A 23824-nucleotide genomic window follows, 5' to 3' on the forward strand; every position below is an offset into this window, starting at 1 on the left:
CATGTGTTTTAGAACCAGCTACAGTAGCACGCTGCAGGAAAAACATGTGGGAAGGGAATGTGTCTGAAAAGTTGCTTGTACTCCCTCCAACACGTGGGCCACATTTAACAAGGTCAAGGGACAAGTGTGGCTCACAGGCATTAGTTTGGCTGGTACTATAAAAAGGATCACGCATTCTTCTTTCTTTTACCTGCACACACTCTGCAGTTAATCACTCGTCTGAACGCAGCTTACGGAGTTTCGATTGATCTATTTTTATTTCTACATTAGATTACCAGTTTCACGTATTTTAGGAACATATTATCATATCTTTTTTTCCCGATTTGACAATTCCAAGATACTGAAGGATATCAATGTAACAAGAGGAAACCTTTTTTTTTCCCTTTGTCTTCCCTCCTGCATGAGAGCATCATGCACACTGTGACTGATCAGATGAGGGTATGGCTGGTAAGCTGGCTGGCTGTTCCTGAGACAAATACTTTCTGCTGAGACTTCCTTCAGAACTTTCCTGCTACAAGACCAAATTCACACAAAATGTCTGAGAACTGTTGGTTCATGTTATGCACATTTTGACACCTTTCAGCTGGCTTTCACAGATTTTCAAAGCACCTGTTCCAATACAACCTGTCTTTTTGGCAGCAACTAGTACCAGTAAGCCCCTGATTTTCTTTCCTCCTTCACTCAACCGTTTCTAACAATGTACATGTCAAAAATATAATGAAGTGAAAGGAGGCAAATGCTGTCCAGCTCTCCTAGATATTGGACCATGCTTCCTGCAGAAAAAAAAATTGTTTGCATTGTTACACAGAGTAACTAAACTATTCTTGCCTGTCACTCATTTCTTAAGGGAAAGGTCCAGCTAACTTGCAAGTGGGCTGTTTGCCATGTGAACAGATGGGCACAGGGTTCGACAGCCAAGAAATGATGGATCAAATTTTGAAATTTGTTGCTCACTCTCCACTCCAATAGTTCCTAATTGGCCTCAATGGAATTTTATTGCTGTAGAAATGGTGTAATGGCAACAACATTTGAGTGAACAAATACATAGCCCATCTAGGCGCTGCAAGCAGGCTTCCTGGCTGACAAAATCTGATGCCATCAGCAAATGTCTGTTACAAGCTGACGTAGCTCTCTAAGGTTAACATGGTCCTATGTGAGCATATAGTGGAGTTGAAAGGGAGTATCTAATGCTTATTTTAATGGTGGTCCAAGAAAAAGTCTTTTGTTTTAGTAAGTATTACCATTTAGACAAAGAACGGGTTCACTTGTGTCTTATAATATGCGTAAGGCAAAGGAGATATGAGGTTTTTTCAATGATGCACTGTTTATAATATATTGTCTAAAATACCTACATAACAAATATTCACAATTTAACACAGCAAATTGACCAAAATTAAATTATATTTGACTGCTACTAATAAATCAAGAAAATAAACTTTCTTTTAGAAGAAGATTGTTTCCCAGCTTTCTAAGTGCTGCTATGGCAGTATGTGTTCACCTCAAAATTCCTTTGTACTCAGCAAAAATATAGGCTATGAAAATAATGTAGATTTATCTTTGGATCTCATTGATGCCTTTATTTAGTTCTGGTTTGTATCATCAGCACTTTGAATTATTGCTGAAGAAAAAGTGTTCACTTTACCTACAAAATATAGGCTTCTTACAATTCTTCATATTGGTTGTACGTAGTTTTGTCATTATAACTCTGCCCTTCTGTTATTATTTTCACAATATCAACATTATATTATGTTAACCAACACCAGCAGTTGCAAGCCAGGATCTCAACATTTTGTTTATACTGAAATGGGAATTTCTTGCCCCGTGCCTCTTTCTTGTATACATTTTGACAGGTTACTGATGCGTTTGCAAAAATAGTTGAAGAGTCCTATGAGTGCACCAATAAGAAGTGATGATGACCGTAAGTAGTGTTACCTTTAGAAATACACTATATTTTTAATAAAATTGCACATACAGTAGAAGTAGATAAAATATTTTTATAAGAATGTACACAACACATATCTCTGCAAAGAAAAGGCAATTTCCTAGGGTTTATTCCAATTTTCCACCACCACCTCAGGCCCAGCGCTATTTGGTATGGACAGATTAGGGTAGCTGATGATTCCTATTGATTTAAATGTCGTGCTAGGAAGCCTAAATCCCCAAGAGCAATAGAATCTCCCCTATCACTATCCTACTGCTTATTGACCTAATTCACTAACCAACCATCAGGGTTTTCTCTCACAACAAATAAATCTTGCATGAAACAGACAGTACATGGACACTCGTAGTTTTCAGTGGTGTTGCCAATGAAATAAACTTAGTCACCAAAGCATTCCTCTTCGTTTTCTCAAATTAACCATAATGTCGTTTGCTGTGTAAAAATATGCAGAAACCACAACTGTATTTTTATACCAAAACTTTATCTACAAGCTGAAATAAACTTGATAGCATATAAACAATGCAGACTATTCAGCACGCGTAAAACTACTTGTATTTCAATGCTCTGATTTGCTGTAAGTTATTGCTGAAATGGCTGCTGAAGAATGTCTAATAGTTGCAGCATTGGAACCACCAAATGAGGTACTACTCAGACTGGGTGCGTTTACTGCTCAAAATTCTGATAATTAGTAAACTTCCTGTTTCATTAACTGAGCCAAAAAAATTAAGAATGAGCCAGAGTTTGTTATATTATTCTGAGTCTCACGGGGCAGTTGCTTCAACTAAAACTTTCAACTTGGCCTCTGCAGTCACCTGCATCTGAACTCCACTCTCAGTGATTTTACTGGGTCAAATAACACCCTTGTTTATATGTAAAAGGCAGGAGTCTAAACTTAGTGGCTCTGTAAAATGTGGTCATCACTAGATATTAAATACGTTCATCAAAAGAGAATTAAAAAAATACACTCTATTTAAAACAAACAAACAACCCACTCCACACTACTTTGATAGGCAGATCTGTTTCAGAGAAGCGGCCCAGTTCTGCTCCCAGTAAAACTGACTAGAACAACAATATCCTAAATTACTGGTCCTCTCATCAATATCGAGATAAGCTTTTATCAATGTAATTTGAAGTAGTATTAAAAGCAATAAATGTTAATTTATAATTGTTGATATTATCAAAGCAAGATCATTTGCAACCATACGTAACTGTGCCAGATTTTTATCACATTATAAAGGTTAACATAAGTGTTACAAGAAACATCAATGAGCTATGCACACTACGTTTGCTTTTGGTTAGATAAGTATGCTTTGTAGTAGTTGATATTCCCTCTAGATAATGGATATGGGCCAGATTCTCTGCTGAGACAAAGCAATATAAGTAATTTGAAGGCAGATATGCTGATTTACACTAGCTGCAGATCTAGCCCGAGTATCTTTAGATGCAATAAAACATCTTAAATAAGTCCGTTTCCTAACTATTACTCAGCCATTCCTCACTGGTGCCAAAAGAGAACTGCGAATGCCAAGGTCTGCAGGATTTTATTTATCAAAGCTTCTTTTAAGGCATCTATCATTCTGGCATGCAAGCCTTGCTTTATGATCAGAATCAAACGTTTTCATGAAACAGCAGGATTGATTGTAGCAAAAAATGTCACGTAGTGCTCATTCTTGCTGTAATATCTGTTCCTTTTTTTTTTTAATGAAAATGCATATTCTGTTAGTAGATTTAGATACTTTTGGTGCTTGGTACTGCTGAACTGTATAAAGAGAATTCAAAATGTTATACCATGCATCTCTTTAAATACTGGATTACTGATAACTCATTATTTGTATTTCTGTATTTATCTACCTTGTTAAGAATTTAATTAAGTGCAGAGCTAAGAAAATCACATTTCTGTTTGTTATATAAATACGAAATTATTTTACCAATTAGGTGCTATGCTAAAAACCATTTTTGTTTCCTGACATTAAACATCTGGAAACAAATAGTACCTAAAACATACAGCTTAAATTTCCTTTGAGCTTTAGCTATTTTTACTTACATTTTCTGGAAGTCAGCTTATAATAATTACTCTTCTATACACATCTCTAACACTAATGTGACAGACTGTGAACGCTTCTTGACAATAGAGCATAATATCCTCCTTACAAGCTTCCAACAGCAAGGCTACAATCTTGCCATTGAGTGTATAAACATGCAAAAAGGCGTACTTAAAACACTGACAAGTTTCAAATGTGTTTGGTTTACTGTTTAAAAGCACACACAGATCAGACATTTCTCAATAAATCTAAAAACTAAGGCTAAATGTAAAGAACTTTGAGTACGATGTGTGGCATCTGTATCTGAGTACTGCATGAACAGCAGGTACAACTTTGAAGCATCTGTAAATGATGTCAGGGTATTTGAAAAGCAGCAAAAATTTCCATTTAAAATCTACTACCAATGTATGTTGCTTACAAAGAGAGAAAACTAATATAATCACTAAAAAGCATTCCCTAGCATTTTTGTCAGCAAAACAAACTATGTTAATCTGTGACACAGGACTGGACATGGAATTACAGTAGCAGTTCCACTAAAGCAGCAGGAATCTTTGTATTTCTCCATCCGACATTAAAGGCGGCATCTTTTATGTAGGCCTCTTTTATATATCCCCACAAATTTAGTCAAAGACTACAGTTTTCTCTTAAGAAAGAACAAATACATTATGAACTACATAGATTTATTTCTCTGTGAGAGAAAAAGAATGACCAAAAAATCAGTAAATAGAGGGCTTCCACTTAATTAGAAGGACTTTAAAATATGCCAAAACACACAAAAAGACAAAGGTGCTGTCCTGGAGGATGTACTATCTAGCACATCACAGTGACACTTGCTCACATGCCTAAATCCTTACATCCTTTTATTACTCATTTTTTTTGTGTAGACATAAAGTGTACAAATCCTCCCTGAGATATTTTTTAATTTGACAAGAAATAATAAAATATAAATAAAACCAATTTTTTTAATATTAATATTATCTATGTTTTAGTAAAAAAAGGGGGAGATGGAACTTTTATAATATCATAATAATATTTTCACTGATTGTTAGAAATCAGAGAAGCCAGGATGTTTTAAACAAGTGGTACTTCTCTAGTTGCTTCTATTCCTGAGAACTTAAACAAGGATTGAAGTATTAATAGCTTAAAAGTGTATAATTTACAAGTGAAATCCAGAAGGTTTTTAAATTTTTTTAAACCTAAGAATATGTGGCTCTTCTCATGTACAAAGGGAAAATTAGGAGACTTTCAGTTTTGACAAATGGAAGCTAACAATAAGTCAGAATTAAGCTAATCAAAAGGTAAATAAATAAGTCCTTCTTATTTTTTAATAGATGAATGTAACTTAATTCCAAAAATACTACCTCGTAGCAAAAATGTTTAGAATTTAAAAATATTAAGTACCCGATCAAAAATGTATTCAGCTACTACAGGTTTTACCTTACTGAAATAAGTAAAGTGTTTTCACATATTTAATTTAAAAGCTAATTTCCTTAACTGTTAATCGGAACTATTTGTGAGCAAACAGAGCATGATTTGTTGAATAGTCCTTCTGGAAATATAAAATATTTTTTAAAATATGTGACAAGTACTGCATTTTCACCAGATACGAGGATTGCCTACAGCAATCATACCAAATAAATAATCCATGTAATCCATTGGTTTGAGGCAGTATTTCATTAACTCTATTGCACTTTTGTGCCTGTGATATGAGAGAAATTTTCCTGGACCTTTTAGGGTATGCAGCCTCCTTTTCCTTGGTGCTACGATCATGTCAGTGACTGATACAGGAGTATCACATTTTTCTTCAGATACAAATCCAGCAAGAAATACATTTTGTAGAAAATTGTTTCTTGTTCTTTACTGTTCTTATCTGCCTCAAACATTTTATTCAGCAAAATATATTTTATAATAAAGAACACTCAATACTGACTTAAAAGTTCTAGCGGTTTTCCATTACTGTGTGGATTAAAATCTTGGAAGTCAGTAATAATTTTGCAGAAAACTGATACTATAATATCACCTTAAAAAAACTATCTTTTAACTCTGTTTAGAGCAATACACAGAAAAAAAACCTGCTAATCTGGGACTTTTCAGAAGCACTTATGCTAACTCTTAAATTTTATGAATTAGTCCTCTGGACATGCTACGTGATTTCCCTTCATTTTGAACAGTTGCATTATTTTGTTTTGACTAACAGCACAATCTGTAAAAAATACGTGCATGGATTGTAGTAGTTTGCTTCCCTGATCAATTAATATTCAAGTACTAATGCATTTCCTTCATCATTTCTTTATTCTGTATAGAGTTTATCTTCCTCTTGGAAATTGCAGTGAATGGGGTTTTAAAATGTGTATACACTGTGAATCAGAAGTAAAATCTGATAGCAATCTGACAGTCTGAGTCTATCTCATCCTTTTTGGAGGGAAAAAGAGAGAAAGAAAAGAAGTCAGGCTGAGAGGTTGGGTAGGAGAATTAAAAACATAAATTTTTAAATTAAAACTAGTTAAACTTCCGTGTATTACAGAATCTTGCAATGAATCTTTAGCAGTTGTTCTGCCTTTAAAGCTAATTTTTATTTATAGATCTCAATATCCTATAAACAATAAGGGGGTGTTGAAGATAAACTTCTGTAACATGCAATCATGCCACATGTGTACATTTCTAATTTTGGAGGGTGAATATCCTTTTTTTATAGCCTTGGTCTCTTTAACTTTGTAATTCCCCAGCTCAGAGCTTTGGCCTCTCCTCCATTTTATGTTTTTCCTACTCCTCCATTTTACGCTGTCTTGTCTTAGGTATCGTGTCTCTATTTAACAGCCATACCAAAAGACAGAGAAAGCCTTGTTTTGTCAGCCCACCTGTCTGTTGCCATGCCTTCCTTGTTTCTGTCAAAACAAAAATTACCAGGACTTGTCACTCAGAGCCCTGAAGCTCAGAGTTCATAAATTCACTGGTATTCATTTTTATGTCCAAGTATCAGGCCAGTGATATTACTTCAGATCACACCTCAAAACTCTGAGCGTTCGTTCTTCACGGTATGATGAGGCCTAGTACTGCAGGGCCTGATCCTGCGGCCAGCCTGGTTTTCTTTTTGAGCTCAACTTGGGCAGAACCGAGACCTGAGTACACAAACACGTCGTTTTACAACACGGTGACCAGACAACCCACAGCGCCAGGAAAGTGAGAGGGCAGAGTCACCGGTCGCCCGTGCTCTGCATCCGCGCTGAAGGGGACGCAGGTGCTGACAAGTGGGCAGCTGCGTTTGCATCAATTAGCTATATTAATAAACAAAAAAAATGAAAAAAAAAACCCAACAGTGATGATCTCAAATGTAATGTGATTCAAATAATGTGGTGGGATGTGAGAAAGCCTGCTCTTACCATTCTTGCTGCAACAAAACTTGAACTGGCCTCCAAAGCCAGACTGAGCCCTTAGATGACTGATCGTAATTAGTGGAAGCTACAGATACAGATACGAAATTCTAACAGCTTTTTTATTAAATCAGCTACCAGTCAATTACCATTAATAGTTCAGATGAAATGAAACGTGTTTGTTCAAAGCTCTTTCCTGGTAAGTCCCATCTTCTGACAGCACCATCAACCTGCAAATGGATTTGCAGCACAGGTCAGCAGATGATCGAAAGAGCAAATTGTACTCACTGTTTTAAATTAAGTTATTCTGGAATATTATACTTTACATGTTCTACTATCTGACCTGCTCTTATTAGCAACACTATTTAAGTAACGTTGAAAACTTAAGGGAAAATGCTCTGCTCCATTTTTCTATTATTTTGCATACTTGACAATAATTTGTGAAGTTGGTTGGTCTTGCACTTTGAGTTGTCTGGTATGTATCTGTAGTGAGAAAGAAAAAAAAAGTACTATCTTTTTGACATTATAAAGACATTATTTTAAAATCAAGAATCTGACAGAGGCCTTTAGCTTTTACTCATTTTTTTAAGTTGAGCAGCCTGCAACATTGAATTTCCCTTTAAGAGATGTTCAGCAGAAATGTTTGTTCAATAAAGAAGGCCAGATTACAGAGTGATGTTCTTGTCATTCAGAATAACCACACTCAAAGAAAAAGGTGATATCTAAAACATTTTGCATACTTCAGCTCCAAAGGTTGTATATATCATAACTTGTGTGTCATCATAAGGCCTTTACCTATGTTTTATTGGATCAGTCCTAATTTGGTCCACCATTTCATTGTTTACTTGCAAAATATTAAGATTTTTGAGGACTATGGCAATGTTTCAAAATGTTAAAAAAAGGTAATGCAATAGGTTAACACCTCACTTTAGGAATTTATGAGTTTAGCTTAGAGACGTTTTTAGACATAATTTGTACATCTCTACTAAATCACTAGTGAAGGTTGTGTTGTCTGTCACTATTTTATGTATGTCAAAGTGTGCAATGCCGTTACCAAAATGCTACGTCAATCTTCGTGGCAAATTTTTTATTCTAAGCCCGCATTTCAGACATTGAAAAAAGAAGAAGAAGGTGGTTTGCTACAAGCACTTGAGGGGCCGAACGGGATGCAGGCAGCAAACCCGCGCTGCGCCAGGCGCCGCATCCCTCCCCACATTCGCCCAGAAACAGCATCGCCTGCCACTTCACACCCCCAGCGCCGCGGGGCGATGCGCCCCCCCCGCCCGTGCGCAAGATGCGCGTGGGCAGGACCGCGCCGGGGGGCGGGGCGGGGGGGCGGGGCCGCGCTCCGCGGCCGCGCAGCTCCTCGCGCAGCTCCCCCCGCCGCTCCCCGCCCCGCGGGCGGCCCCGCCCCGCCCCGCCGCGCCGATCAGCTGCGCGCGCGTCACGTGGGCGCGTGTCGAAGGTCACGGCGCCCACAATGGAGCTGTCGCCGTACGCGCAGGGCGGGTGGCGGCTGCTGGGCGACCCCCGCCGCTTCCCCTGCCGCCCGTACGCCGCGCTGCTCCGCGCCGCCTTCCGCAGCCTCCTGGAGCACCCGCATGCCGGGCTGGGTGAGGCGCGGGGGAGGGGAGGGCGGTGCGGGCCGTGCTGCTCCGCGGAGCGCGCAAGCGAGCGCCGTGCGCCTGCCGCCGGCGTCGCCACGCGCGTGTCCGCATATATATACACGCGTGTCCGTGCTGCAGTGGCCGGTGTCCACACACACAGGGTGGCTCCCACCCGTGGACGGCTCCCGGGTCCCGCTGCGCGGGGTGTCATCTCCGCCGCGCGCCGCTCCATTAAAGCTTTAGCGGTCGGAAATGGGGAGCGGAGGAGGCGCGGGACGGGATCCCCCGCGCGTTCGTGTCCCCGTGGCGGGGCAAGGAGCCAGTTCTCCTCGGCCGCTCCCCTACGATCGTGTTGGTTTGTTTTTTTTTTTTCGCGCGTGGACGCGTCCTACGGCAACCCCGGCGTGAAGCTGCACGGCCCTCTAATTAACTTTGTGGTATTAATGACACTGCCGCCGCCTCCGGGCGCGGAGAGAGCCGCCGGTGCCGGCCGGGCAGTCCCGGTCCCCCGCCTGGCCGGGGGCTCCGGCTCCGCTTCTCGCCTTTGGGGACAGGCTGCTGGGAAGCGCGGACGGGGCTTGGAGAGGAAATTGAGGGTTTCCTTTTTTTTTTTCTTCCTTTTTATTTTTTTCTATTTCTTTTTTTTTTTTGTCCCGATGGGAAGGCGGTGGGCAGGCGGCGGGGCGTGCGGTGCCGCGCAGCCCCGCCTGGTACGGCTTGCAGCAGCCAGGGCTTCAGCCCCTCTCCTCCTCCTCACACCTTGCCTGCTTGCCTCGTCCTTTCCCTCTCAAACACCAAATGTGTTTCATTTTGAAGTTTTTGTGGGAAAGGCACTGTTTAGAGGGCGAGCAGCAGCTCTTGGCACCGTGTGCTGGGATTTGGCAAATAAGTGTGTCATCAGTAATTCATTTATTTTAGACGATCCAGACCTGAAAGATATTGACCCTACGGTATTAAAACATTGCCATGCTGCGGCTGCAACGTGTATTCTGGAGGCAGGAAAGCAGAAAGCCGACATATCAGCTATAAGGTACTAATACTTCGAAGCTACCCCATTTCTCTAGCGGCTGTTACTTTCAACTGTGCTGCTGAGTTGATGTTGACAGAAACCTAATAAATTCTTTTTCCCTGTAGCACGTGTCTAGAAGACTGTAAACTGGATAAAGAGAGAATAGAACAATTTTGCACCGAATATCAGGTTTTAAAACCAATTTTAACATACTTGTGTTTTCTTTCCTCATATGAATTTACTGAATCTAGCTTTTTTTTCTTTTTCTTTTTTTTTTTTTTTTCCTCCAGAAAAACAAGGATGCATTGGAAATCCTGTTGGGAAGGTAGGTCAATCAGTGAGCACAGATATGTAGTTTCAATTACAGCTACTTTGAATCTGTCCTGGAAAACACCTATGCACACTTTAGGTCATTAAAGAAATATTGTTCCATTAAAAAAAAAAAAAAAAAAGTACATTTTTAACAAACTTTAGAAAATAGCTGTTGAAACTTTTCTTCCTCCTTCCAGAACTCTGCTTTTAATAAACTTTTTGAACTTGTCAAGAAGCATTGCAAGGAGCATGTAAAAGTTCTTTATTGATGGACACTTTAGAAAATGATGTTTTCTTTTAGTGCAAGGAACTTGTAACTGTTGTGTCTTTCAGCATAGGCAGATCTCCTCTCCATATAACTGATGTGTCTTGGCGCTTGGAATATCAGATCAAGGTAATTTTAACACATCAAGGTGTTCTCTTTAGTCTGTTTCAGTGCTGAGACCTGGCTTTTTCTATGTTCTTTGTTTTTAATTTAGAGCAATCAACTTCATAAAACTTACCAGCCTTCCTACTTGGTGACCTTAAATGTAGAGGTACGGTACTCCCAGCACCCTCAGAGGAAAAAATGCAATTTCACAATATTTTTTAAAATAAAATAGGCATTGTTGTTTGGTTGTTTGGTTTTTTTTTTTTTTTTCCAGAACAGTGATTCAGGATCACACCCAGATGTTAGTTTTAGTTGCACGATGGAACAATTACAGGTACCTTTTTCCTTCATCAGTGTTTCTATGCTGGGATCCAGTTGTGGATGTAAATGTTTTTAACAACTTGTCAATTAAAATGAAATAAAATATTACTATTATTTTAAAAAAAAAAAAAAAAAAGGCAAGACTGGGAGGGTAGGGGAGAAACCTCTTCAAAAATTATCCAAGCGGTTTTCCTGTCTTCTCAAATAAAGTTGCAAAGTAACTGATTTTAGTTGCTTGGGGAGTGTTTTACAGAAGTGCATAAATATTTTGTGTTTTCATAACTGTAAAATATATATAGACCTTTGGAAATAGATCATTTTTCTGAAGCTCTGATTTTCTGTGCTTTAGAGAAATGATTAAAGAAGCTGGTTCAATGATTTAAACGTGTCATGATTAAAAATAAAGAACGAACTGAAGACTCTTCAGTGGTGTTAGTGACATGTAAGAAATGTACTGAAACAAACATTGATCTTTGTTTAGCGATTTAAATGTGTAACTGAACAATAGAGGTATTGTAGTGCTTGGAAGTGACCAAACTGTGGAGGATTGGGAAGAGGGGCTGGAGGGAAGAAAAAAAGCAAGATATTAACACTTCAGGTTTTCAACTCGCCTTTTTAATGTGTGTCACAAAAGTTGCCCTTTTCATTCTAATGAGCGTTTTAAATGTTTGCTGACTTAGTTAAATCTGACGTGCTTTGGCTGGAGAATGGTTCTAATACGAAATTGCACCCAAAATATTTTCAGTGTTTAGAAAGGTATACAGTGCTTTGTTGGCCATTGTAACAATACCAATAAAATCTACATGTTAAGAATAGTGATCTATTTTAGTAGATAATATATGTTAAAAGGTGTTTTTCTTCACTTCCTACTTTTCTTACTATGTTGTAAAATGGGAAGCTCTTTAATTACTTTGCTGGCATTGTTCATCAATTGCAAAATTTCTTTGTGGTATAAGGTGCCAGTTTCCCCTGTCTCTCTGCATACAAAAAATATTATGTGCCTTTAGCTGACCTTTACAAAATATGTTTATTCTAAGACAGTATTTCATCTCTTAGGATTTAGTTGGAAAACTGAAAGATGCTGCAAAAAGTCTAGAGAGAGCGACGCAGTTGTGATTGAAGGTGTCAGCCTGCTGAGCTGAAGGACTCTCATTCTTGAGTGTCTTCGAAATGACAAATGTCTTTCATTTCTTGATGCAAATATTTTAAGTCCTTGGATGCGAATTAAGTGAAATAACTGATTTTTATGACCACACTTGGTATTTCTTGCTCATGTCTTTTTTTTTTAATGAACTTCTTAAAATATTTGCTTAATTGTAATGTCTTCCAAGCATTCCTTCTGTTTTATTTTGTGTATTTTTAGAATTGTCACTGATTATTTTTCTTTGGGATCTAATAAAGTTCATTCGCTCATGTTCTCCAATTTCTATGGGTGAATTAGCTGTACCTAAAAGTAAGATGCTGAATTTTAGATCAGCTCGATTAGGCAAAAATCCCTTCCTCCGGTGCCGCGGCTACGGCGCGTTTGCTAAATTGCCCACCGCGCTTTGTTATTTCCCTCCAACTGATCTTACATCTTCTGTAAGAGTAAAGGTCGGTCCCCGGCGCGGGAGGCAAGGAGGACTTCAATGGCATTTTACGGAGCCGGGAGTCCGCGGGGCTGAGTGGAGCCTGATGTCGGCTCCGGCTCGACGGCGTCTCCCCACTCGCGGTGCCGCTCCGCGCCCGGCAGCGGGGCCGCTTCTCTCCCGTTCCACCAGGGCCGCCCCGGCTCCAGTGGCCGCCGCGGAGCCCGCCCGCACCTGCCGGCGGGGGACAGCGGCCCTGCGGTGGAAGCGCCCCGGCGGACGGGCCCTCGCCGCGGCGCCCGGCGCGGAGCGGCGTTCTTCCCTCCCCGCTCGTCCGCGCCCGGGCTGCGGGCGGCGTCTTCTTCTCGGCGGTGGCGAGCGGCCGCGAGGGTTTCCCCGCTTCCCTCCCTCCGACTGCGGCGACAGCGCCTGGCACCTCTCGTCCCCCTCGCGGGGCGGGGAACACCGCGGGTGTCCGTGACTCCCGCTCCCGCCGCCGCTCGGGGGCCGCCGCTCCGGGCGGGAAAGCGTCGGCGCGGCCCCCGAGGGGACGTGTCGCCCCGACGCCGGCGGCGCCGCGCAGCCCCGAGCGGGACGAGGGGCGCGTGCTGCGGCCGCGTGCGGGCGGAGGGCAGCGAGCACGAGGTGGCAGGGGCGCGAGGCCGCAGCGCGGTCCCCCGCGGGGTTCGCTTCGTGGCGGGACGGGGCGGCCGCGGGTGGGAGCGCGCAACAAGTGCGCGGACGGAGGCGACGACTGCGAGGGACAGGCGGCGTGTGGGGCCGGCGGGTATGCGAGTAGGGGGGGGGTTGCGCTGTGGGGAGGGTGGACGGGCAGCGCCGAGCAGGGCGGGGGACGCACGTCGCGGGGTGGTCGGAGGCGGGCGGGGGGAAGGCAAGCGTTGTTCGGGACGGGGGCCGGGCGGGGGTGCGCGGGGGGCAGTCGGGGCGGCGAGGGCGCGGACGGAAAGTGGGGAACGGAGGGGCTGAACGGGAGCGGCGGCGCGGGCGGAGAGAGGGGAGGAGGGATCGGGCTCCTGCGGGCGGGAGCCGCGGAGCGGGGCCGGGGGTCGGGGCGGGCGGGCGGCGCGGCGAGGAAAAGGAGGCATCGGCGGCGCGCGGGCGAGCGCGTGCAGGGCCGGGGGGAGGGGAGGGAGAGAAAGAGGGGAGGGGGCGGCGGGCGGGGGAGGGGAGCGGGGGGGGAGGCGGGGGCGGAGGGGGAGGAGGCGGCCGGGTTGCGGGATTGGGTCACGGGGAGGCTGCCGGGCCCCGGCGGCAGCGCCGCTAATTCCCAGGCCGCCCTTAAGGAATGAGGCGCCCCACGTGACGCTGGCGGGGCGGGCGAACTCCGAGCCATTTTGGGGACGGTGTCAGTTTCCACTGTGTGCCTTCAGCGTTGCATTCTTCCCTCCTCCGCCCTCCTCCCGCCCGCCCGCCCGCCCTCCTTCCCTCCCCGGGTCCCCGCCACCAACTATGAAATAACAACAACAATAATACTCGTAATAATAATAATAATAAAAAAGGAACGCGAGCGAGGCCGCGAGGCGGAGCGGGGGGCACAGGGAGAGACAATGGGCTGGTGGAGAGAGGACCCATCCGGACCGGGGAGACTTTGCGCTCCCAGCGCCTGAGCCGCCCGGGCGGCGAACTCGGAGGGAGAGCGAGGGAGCGAGAAGGGCCGGTGGACGAGAGGAGAAAACCCGGGTGTTTTGTAACTAAAATGAGCGGAGCGCAGCGGCGGCGGCGGCAATAAGCTTATTGCAATTGACAGCGTCTGCAGTTCATTTCAAGATGGCCGCTTGGCTCACATTCATTTTCTGCTGAACGACTTTTAACTTTCATTGTCTTTTTTGGCCGCTCCGATCATCGCCCACCGGCTCCGTTTTCCGGGTACGTATGAAGCGAGGTGTCGCTCTACCAAGGGCGGGGGGCGAAGGGGGCTCGGCGGCGGTTTTCGGCTGGTTTGGGGGCTGCAAAGGGGAGCCTAGGTGTCCCCCGAGCTCTCCGTATGGGAAAAGCGCTGACAGGCTGCTCCAGCCACACACACGCACATATAGACACGCAGCAGCAGCCTGTGCACTCGCTCGCGTTACGCACCCACATTTGCAAATTTTAGTTCCTTTCTTTCTCTAGACGCCCCCTAAAACCTTTTTGTGCACATGGCCCCCGAGGAGAATATTTATATTTCCAGACCCTGCTGCCAACCCGGCCTCAGCGCCCTTTGTTTAAAGGCAGATTTTGATTAAACAGGGACGTTCGTGAAATCTGGAGCTGCCTGGGTCAAGTGATTTCAGCTCTCCCCGAAAGAAATGTGTCTGGGGGAGGTTAAAATGTCAGATAGCGCACCCATTTTATAGAGATAGAGCCAGTGGGGGGTAGCGATCCTCCTGGAGGGGTTGTTAGGCGTTGGGGCACCCAGCAGAAAATGTTATTAACTTAAGTTGGACAAGTACTTGTGTGAAATTGGATGGGTGGTAAGATGGCGGTTCCCAGTTGTTTCCAATGCCTCCTCTTACATTTCTGGTCTAAATGCTGAAGTTCGGGGCTTTGTGCCTGCTGGGAGAGGAAAGGGGTTGCCAGCACCGAGAAATAACTTTTTTGGGGGGTAAAGATAGCATTCTGGCTGCGATCTTGGGGAGCTGTGGCGTGCGGTTTGCTGCAGTCTTTGGAGCAAAGGTGATGTGTCTGTGGGACGCAGGGCGGTTATTTAATTTCTTTTCTCTGTTTTTTTTTTTTTTTTCCCTCTTTTCTCCCGAGCTCGGGAAGAGTAAATTTACATTAATTCCTTTGTCAGATCTTAAAGATGTCACGAGTGGGCTCCTCGTGCTGCTGATAGGCAGCACTGAAAAGTTGCTGGTGTATGTTTTTGTGGTTGTGTGGCCTTGGCAATATACAGTGCGGGGTATTTCTCTGTGTTTACTGTAAATGTTTGCAAATAATCTGGTAAAAATAAGCAGAAAAATGGCATTTCTGTAGAAGTGAGATAGTCACCCTTCAGCCTCTATAAACTTTGATTCACTCCTCCAGTCTCCAGAAAAGTTGAGAAAAACCTGGGTTCATGTGCCCATTAGCAGGCTTGGCGTTTAAAAGATTTTTTTGCGTCGTCTGTAGTGGTCAGAGCAATTTATTTTATGGGACGGTCTCAAGGACCAGGGACATTCTGGAAATGCAGTCCAGTAAAACTCCTTTGAGTGACTCTGTAGTGCGTCCTGGATACTGAGACAGACTTGTGTTGCAGTTTGCCAGGGACACGGAGGCTTGACCTACCTGGTCACTTAGGTAGTACAAAATTAACATTTTAGTGGATTTTTGAAGGTAGCCGGATCGTGTCCTTTATCTCGTTCCAGGGAGGCGATTTAAGGAATTGGGGTCCTTTTGCACTCTGTTGCCAATATTCAGGTCTTTCCTCGCTGCAGCGAGCTGGGCAGAGATATTTGAGCTTCGTGTGCCCTCTCGGAAAGAAGCCCCGTCCCTCCTTTAAAACATATGTGACCATTTTTAAGCGAAAGGGTCATAACAGGCTCGATAGTAAAAGTGGCTCTGACTGATAATGGGTGAAGATGTAGAATGACGGCTTCTTTATTCCTGATGAGAGAGTTTTCTGAGAGGAGATGGGTGCAAAGTACACAAACCTACCCCAGCGATGCTTCTATTTTTTATGTGTGTATTTTCTGTTGGAGACCTGTCGAGCAAGGTTTGATAGATCATTGCCTTTATAGATTTTTAATAATGTGGCTGATTCTTGGGAGATTACACTTCTGTTTTTCTTCATTTTGACATAACCTGTTTAAGGCCTCTAAATAATCAGTCGGCTGGCATTGTGTACTTCTAGAGAGTATTATCTTCGTATATTTTGCGTTTGGTTATTCTGTGTGTCAATGTGTAAATATATATTGTCCTGGTTAAGAGCCTGTTGGTATTGCCTGTGTGAAGTGTTGGTATTCGCTGTGCTATCAGTACGAGCAGGAAAAAAAAAAATCTGAAAGAGTTTCACTCGTACCAAAATATCAAGCTCAGGCTGCTGAAGTAAAATGTGCTGCGTTCGTGTTAGGTACTCGCAGGCACAGACACGCGTGTGCGTGTGCCTGTCCGGGTGTTTTTTGGGGGAGAAGTTAGGCGCCAGGTTCAGCTCGCTGGTGAGAACAACTGATTTCAAAGATAGCTCATAGCACGTTGAAAATGTGCTAACTTTGGGCAATAAATAATCCGCGTTTAGGGGTTGCTTCGACAAAACAGGTTTCACGGTTGAATTTAATCCCCCTCCATTTAGGAAAGGGCTATGCCTGCGTGAAATAAACGCGTTAATGTCTTGAAAGGTTTGTCCCAGTCTGGCAGGGCTGGGAAGGAATTCTTGGTCAGCCGACTTGCCTGACCTCGGTCACTGCTGGGTTTTTTGGTTCAGATTTTTATGAATTATAAGGTAGTGACTTGAACAAATAAAACACAGAACCGTGAAGGCAGCCTGCCCATGTTTAAGTACCTAAAGGGACCCCAGAGTCGCCGGCTTCAGGGCACTGGACTCTTCAGAGAGGAGTGCACAAGCCAGGGCTCCGCTTTTTCTGGGAAAAGCAAACCCTCGGTATCAGTTTAAAAGTAAGAAGCGGAAGATCAGGGACCCTGGGAGCGACATTTAAACCATAGTACAATGCAGCGGGGGTCTTGCTTTCTCGCACGGGGGTAGGAACAGATTTTGGGACCTGATCTGGCTTGATGCTTCTTGCACTTTGCTTTTCTGTGTGGTGCTTGGCTGCGGTTTGGTGCTGGGGAGGGGGTTATCTGCTGCTCACTCGAGGGTTCTCCTGCAGCAGCAAGAGAGGTTTCCTGGCTGGCGCTGTGCACACTTCTTGGGCAATATTGTACCCCTGTCCCGGCCAGTTTGGCCGAAATGCAAAACTTTTAGAAAGCTTGGTGTGTTGGCTTTTTTTTTTTTTTTTTTTTTTTTTTCCCGCTGCTCTGACATCGAAGTTTGCGAGTGACTGGAGAGAACCTCGTGTCTTGAGGCTTCTGCAGCTCGCACGGTGCTGCAGTGAGAGGAGGCTCGCAAGCTTTGCCTCGGCAAGAGTGGGGACCAAGGGCAGGAGCTGGTGTGCTGGGAGCACTGACATGGGGAAATGGGTAGCTTGCGTTGGAGTAACGTTGTTACATTACATTTTTCAGGATCTGGTTGGCATAAAATAATTTAGTCTGCATTTGACGTGGCTGACAGGTTTTTCTCCTGGTGTCATTTCCCCCTTACCTCTTATTCCCTCTCATTTTAAATAGCATGTGTGCATCTAACATTGGTGCTAGTGCATCCGATGGGACTTTATAGGTTTCAGACTGTGAAAATGACATTTGTTTTTCACTCTTGTCGCCGCATTGTGTTGACAAGGTGTTGATTTAGCTTTAGGAATGATCTGGTCACATGGTCCTTCGCATGTTGTCACTAATGTACCGTTCAAAGTCGGTTTGGGCTTTTTCCTCCACTTCGGCAGGCTTTATTACTGAAAAGGGGGTTGGTTTAAGGATCCCGAGACTTTTTTTCTCCCGTCCAGGCACCTTACTCTGGTGTTGCAAATCTCTTTCCACCTCTTGAAAAACTTTGCACCGCGCTCGCTTCGTCCGCGGGAGGCTTTTCAAACGAGAGTCAAAAGAGGGTGGGAAGGAAAGAAAGAGAAAAAGAGGAGGGGAGAAAGGAAGGATGGAGAGAAAGAAGGAAAGAGGAGAAGGGGGGAGAGGGGATGCCGGCGGCGCGGAGCGGGAGCCGGGGCTCGGCACCCCGCCGGCGGTGTGGGGGGCTCGGTCCCCGGGAGCGCGGCTCGGCAGAGGGAGTGAGCGGAGGGGGAGAGGAGCGATCTCAGACCAGCTCCTCGCACCGAGTCGACGTGGAGAGAGGCCCCTGAGAGGATCCGAAATGGCCGAGGCTCGGGAGGAGCCTCTGACGCTCGGCTCCGCCGGGCTGAGACCCCAAAGCCCGGCTCAGCCCCGCGCCCGGAGCCGCCCCGCCGCCCGGGCTGCCCCGCACCGCGCCCCGGCAACCCTGCGGGCTGCGGCACCCCGACCCCGCCCGGGCCGCCCCCCCCTCTTCCCGCCCTACCCCTCCCCGCTTTTCTCCTCCCCTCGCAAGCGGACTCCCAGACCCCTACGGGCTCCTCCACCCCTCCGCCAGCCCCCGGGCCCTGAGTCCCACCCCCTGGCCCGGCTCGGCTCGGCCCGGCCCCCGGCCGCCCCCCCGCCCGGCTCTCGTGTGTTCCCAGCGGTGGCAGGATGCCAAGTGTAAGTGTAAGTTGCTATAGCAACCCCCTCGGAGAGCGGAGCAGATCCGGATCGGCACCGAGCAGCAGCGGCAGCCGCCCGGACCCCCCTGGCGGGCCGGCCCCGCCGCCCTGGTGCCCGGCCCCGCTCCGAGGTGCGTGTCCCCCCCCGTCCCTCCCCCCGCCGCCCCTCCCCGCTCTCCGGAAATGCCAAGGCAGCCGCACCGGGAGGCGCTGGTTCCCCTTTGTGCTGCTCGCCAGCAGCCCGGTGCCTGGCCGTCCCCCCCCGGAGCTCCCCAACGCATCGCCGCCGAGCCGCCCGGGGAGCCTGAGCCGCCCGGTGCCCCGCCGCGCCGCAGGGAGAGTCCGTGCCCGCCGGGGAGCGACGCGGTGGGTGCCGCGGAGCGACCGCGCCTCCACGGGGCTGCGCCCGGGGCGGTGCGGGGCCGCCCCTCCAGCCCCGGGACCGGCCCTCGCCCGCCACCCGGCCCCGCGCCGCCGCCTTCCGCGCTTTATCTTCCCCTGCGCCGGGGGATGCGACTGCACGGGGGAAGGGGACGCGCTAGATCTCGGCACCTGGGACGCCGCCGCCGCGCTCGTCCCCGCTGATCGGTCCTGTGTGGGTGTGTGTGTGTCTTTCAGAGCCGCCCCTCGCCACGCCAAAATGCACCGAACAACCAGAATCAAAATAACCGAGCTAAACCCCCATCTCATGTGCGTGCTCTGCGGCGGGTACTTCATTGATGCAACAACCATCATAGAGTGCCTCCACTCCTGTAAGTATTGTCGGGCTCTCCGCGATCTTCCCCCGCCGCTTCCCACCTTTCCCGATATCCCGGGAACACACACACAAAACACCCCTCCCCAAGCGCAAATCCCCCGAGGTGCTCGGCACCGCTGTCCCTCCGCCTCCCCGACGGGCTGGGAAATAGGTGCCCCGGCTGCGGTGCAGTTTTTCTGGCGATTGCCCTGCGGTCTTTGTTAAAGTAATAATATATGTACTCTAAGCGTCTCCTTTTCATGGTAATTGCAGCTTATTTGGGTATTTGTTTAGCTTAAGCAGCGCGATGCTGACAATGGACGATTTGCTATAGCTTGCATAGTTTAGAAAATCGCACCTCTATCTATGCATATCTGACGGTCACCTACAACCATCACTGAAAGACTTTCGTGTTTGACTTACAGTCTGTAAGACCTGTATCGTGCGTTACTTGGAGACCAGCAAGTATTGTCCTATCTGTGATGTCCAAGTTCACAAAACTCGGCCACTTTTGAATATAAGGTAGGAAAAAGAAGCAATGCGCGCCCTCCATCTCCTATTTTACTTTATATGGGGAGACCAGCAGTAGTCGTGTAGATGTTATCTCTTCATCTGTGATTTAAATGTGAAAGGACTTGTCAGTTTACAAGCTAACTCATGTGTGTGCTCTGTCTTTGGAGTTTTGTCATTGATTGAAATTGAAGATTTCTCTGGATGTGAGACAGAAAGTTTTTGTTGGTCTTTTTTTTGCATATGACAAGCTTTGATGCTGCCTCTTCCCTCTCTCCCATTCTCATGTACCATCCCGACAGTTTTTACCTCCACTTTCTATTTCTCCCAGACATGCTTCACTCCAGCCATAGCTTCTAATGATGAAAACTCTTGCTGAAACTTTCCAGGCTAAAAGGCAAAAACCTTCAAAACATGTCTCTCCTTTCAGAATTTTTTTTTTTTTTGGTCTCTCTATTTTCTGGGGCTTCCTTCGGTCCGCGAGAATTATTTTTGAGTTGTAGTGGCACAGATGAGTTTTGGTTTATAGCAGTATTTAAGAGCAGTGGTAGTTTGATTACATGGTCTTGTAAGTTAACTTTTTATGACTAGCCTCCCACTTTGTAGAAGATGCCGCATTGTTGTGAAAGATTATAAATGAGGAGCTGCCACTTAGATTAAAATACTGCTTCATCAGCTTAATTTTATGTTTTGGGGTTGTTCTTTTTTCAGGTCAGATAAAACTCTCCAAGATATTGTATACAAGCTAGTACCAGGCCTTTTCAAAAGTAAGTAGTTAAATTGGGTTTTTCTTAAGAGCAGAAAAGCAAAACCAGAGCTGCTGTGCTGTATCAATGCCAGGAGTTACAGAGTACATACTAAAAGAAAAATATGTGCTTTTCCATCTAGATGAAATGAAAAGAAGAAGGGATTTTTATGCTGCTCATCCGTCGGCTGATGGTAAAAGATTCTCATTCGCAACTTTAACAAATGTAGTATTGACCTAGATGCTTTGCTGTTTAACTTACAAGTTATGTATTACCATGACAGAATTTAAGAATTAAATTTAGCGTAGTAAAAGTTTATTGTTTTAACAGTTAGGTAGCTTTAATTCATAATCTTACTATGGAGATTTTTTTTCTTGTTACTGAGAATTGCCGTTCTTCCTGATTTGAATTTCAAAATGTAAATTATTGTGGAAATTTCTGCGCAGCTGCCAATGGCTCTAATGAAGACAGGGGAGAAGTGGCTGATGAAGACAAAAGAATTATAACAGACGACGAGATAATAAGCTTATCCATTGAATTCTTTGACCAGAATAGGCAAGTTCCAGAATGGCAATATTTTATGTTTACCTGACCAATAGCAGCTGTATTTATTATTTGTCGTAATTGTTTCATTTCTTCTCACAGACTGGAACGAAAAGGAAATAAGGAGAAAGAAAAATCAAAGGAAGAGGTAAATAACTTTCCCTTACTCTAGAGGAAACATAACACACATGAACATCTTTGGGGCAGATTTGTAGCTGAAAAAAAATATATAGGTGTGTGCGTCTAGAACAAAAGCAGCACACCTCTTATAATGGCACAAAATATAGAAGAGGTCAAATATCTTCATACAGCTGTATATGTAAACAATTATTTAAATAAAAAATACCTGCAGTGTTACTTTTAAAGTAGAATCTGATTTTTTTGTCAGATTCTGCAATAAATTATTTATTAATTTAAAAAAATCAATATGTAATACATAAATATTCTAAAAAGGGTTTTACTATGATATAAAAATCTTGATGTATAAAATCAGTTGCATTTTTATTACTTATTCTAGAACTGTAATTTACCACTTGTTTCTGTTGTTCCCTATAAAGCAGCAGAAATTTATATATTATAATTAATCATTTAATAAAGTACATTAAAAAAAATAACATAAATTGTTAGAGTTCCACTTCAGTGGGAGTAATTGCTTGTTCTCTGTAGACTGATTTCCTTTACTATTCCATCAGGTGAATGACAAAAGATATTTACGCTGCCCAGCAGCAATGACAGTGATGCATCTAAGAAAGTTCCTGCGAAGTAAAATGGATATACCTAACACTTTCCAGGTACCTACAGGGAAACAGTGATTTTTTTGTTTGTTTGGTTGGTTTTTTTCTTAAAATCAGTCTTGCTATTTTAAGCCTGTTCATGCTGGTTAGCACTCATTTTCTCATTACAGCCAACTCCAGCAAATGATAACTACCAGGCATTTCTGGTGTGTACAATAAGTTGATGGGATTATGAATGTTATTTTTAAAAATATCTATCCACAGAGCTTGGTGGCACTCTGTAATTTTTTTAATGCTTTAAATATAGAGGTATCAAGAAAGTTGCTCCTTAACGTATTTAAATATATCTAATAGATATGAGAATTCCTTACTCCCTTCTACTTGTGGTATAGCATTTTTTCAATTTTCTGTTATCTATGGCAGCGGGGTTACTTTCACCTCAGAGCAAATGTGTGTAGGGGTAAATGCCTGGATGCTCTTTAATGTAGTGATTCATATCTTGAACAGATCGATGTGATGTATGAAGAGGAACCTCTGAAGGACTACTACACTCTCATGGACATTGCCTACATCTATACCTGGAGGCGGGTGAGTATGGCTGGTGTGTCGCCCATGGGCGTGCGGGTCATGGCCCCAGGAGGGCACTTACTGGGGTCTCCCCTTTGCCTTGCAGAACGGGCCTCTCCCCCTGAAATACCGGGTCAGACCTACTTGCAAGAGGATGAAGATCAGTCACCAGAGGGAAGGCTTGAATAACAGCGGGGAGCTGGAAAGTGACTCTGGGAGCGACAAGGCGAGCAGCCCGGCAGGAGGCATCCCCTCCACCTCCTCCTGTTTGCCCAGCCCCAGCACGCCGGTCCAGTCTCCTCACCCCCAGTTCCCCCACATCTCCAGCACCATGAATGGCACCAGCAGCAGCCCCAGCAGTAACCATCAGTCCTCCTTTACCAACAGAGCACGGAAAACATCGATAAATGGCTCCTCGGCCACTTCATCTGGTTGATGCACCAACCAGGCTACCGCCCCTGCCCCTCCTTTATATAGATCTCTCCATGCCATTACAGCTTTATAGATGCTAATCCATGTGACTATCGTCCAAATTGCTTTCTTTTGTAGTGACACTGAACTTGGCTATAAAAGGCGGACTAGGTGACATTCAGGATGGACGTTAATGGAAACGCAAGATTGAAATGTAAATTGTTTTCAGAGGACTTGGAAGCAAACAAAAGTTACACCTTCACCTGTTCTGAGTGATGCGGAGTTGTTTCCGTTCCCACCATGTGGACCTAGGAGTCTGCAGAAATCAATACAAGTCCTGGGAAGTAGTTTGTTAATCCAGACTAACTCCTCCATTGCGTTCTCTTTGATTGTTATTGTTCTTATGCTGTTTTGTGAACCTGTAGAAAGCAAGTGCTTTTTCATCTTCAAATCCAACAAAATGGAAAGAATATGCATAGAATAATGCATATATGTAGCCATGTCACTGTGAATAACAATTTTTGCGTATTAGCCATTTTGATTCTTATGTTGCATCTTTTACTTCTCTGTTGCTGCGCAGAACCGATCAAAAGAAAAGTAAACTTCAGTTTTACAATCTGTATGCCTAAAAGCGGGTATTACCGTTTTATTTACTGACTTGTTTAAATGATTCGCTTTTGTAAGAATCAGATGGCATTATGCTTATTGTACAATGCCATATTGGTATATGACATAACAGGAAACAGTATTGTATGATATATTTATAAATACTATAAAGAAAATA

At 44.8% G+C, this 23824-nt stretch overlaps 1 protein-coding gene across 1 annotated transcript; it reads left to right on the forward strand.

Annotated features, from left to right (window-relative positions):
- Window positions 1–8821: 8821 nt before the first annotated feature.
- On the forward strand, window positions 8822–23065 carry LOC308038007 (polycomb complex protein BMI-1-like; the record flags this gene model as incomplete). Its single annotated transcript, XM_080340199.1, has 14 exons — window positions 8822–8965; window positions 9878–9989; window positions 10094–10157; window positions 10259–10293; window positions 10925–10984; window positions 19412–19545; window positions 19955–20051; window positions 20751–20806; window positions 20928–20978; window positions 21232–21340; window positions 21431–21476; window positions 22021–22119; window positions 22570–22650; window positions 22736–23065. The coding sequence occupies exons 1-14, from the start codon at window positions 8833–8835 to the stop codon at window positions 23063–23065; spliced, it is 1407 nt and encodes a 468-aa protein (XP_080196325.1). The 5' UTR covers window positions 8822–8832.
- Window positions 23066–23824: the final 759 nt, after the last annotated feature.

The sequence above is a fragment of the Nesoenas mayeri genome, assembly GCF_963082525.1.
Source record: "Nesoenas mayeri genome assembly, chromosome: 2".
NCBI classification, from domain to species: Eukaryota; Metazoa; Chordata; class Aves; order Columbiformes; family Columbidae; genus Nesoenas; species Nesoenas mayeri.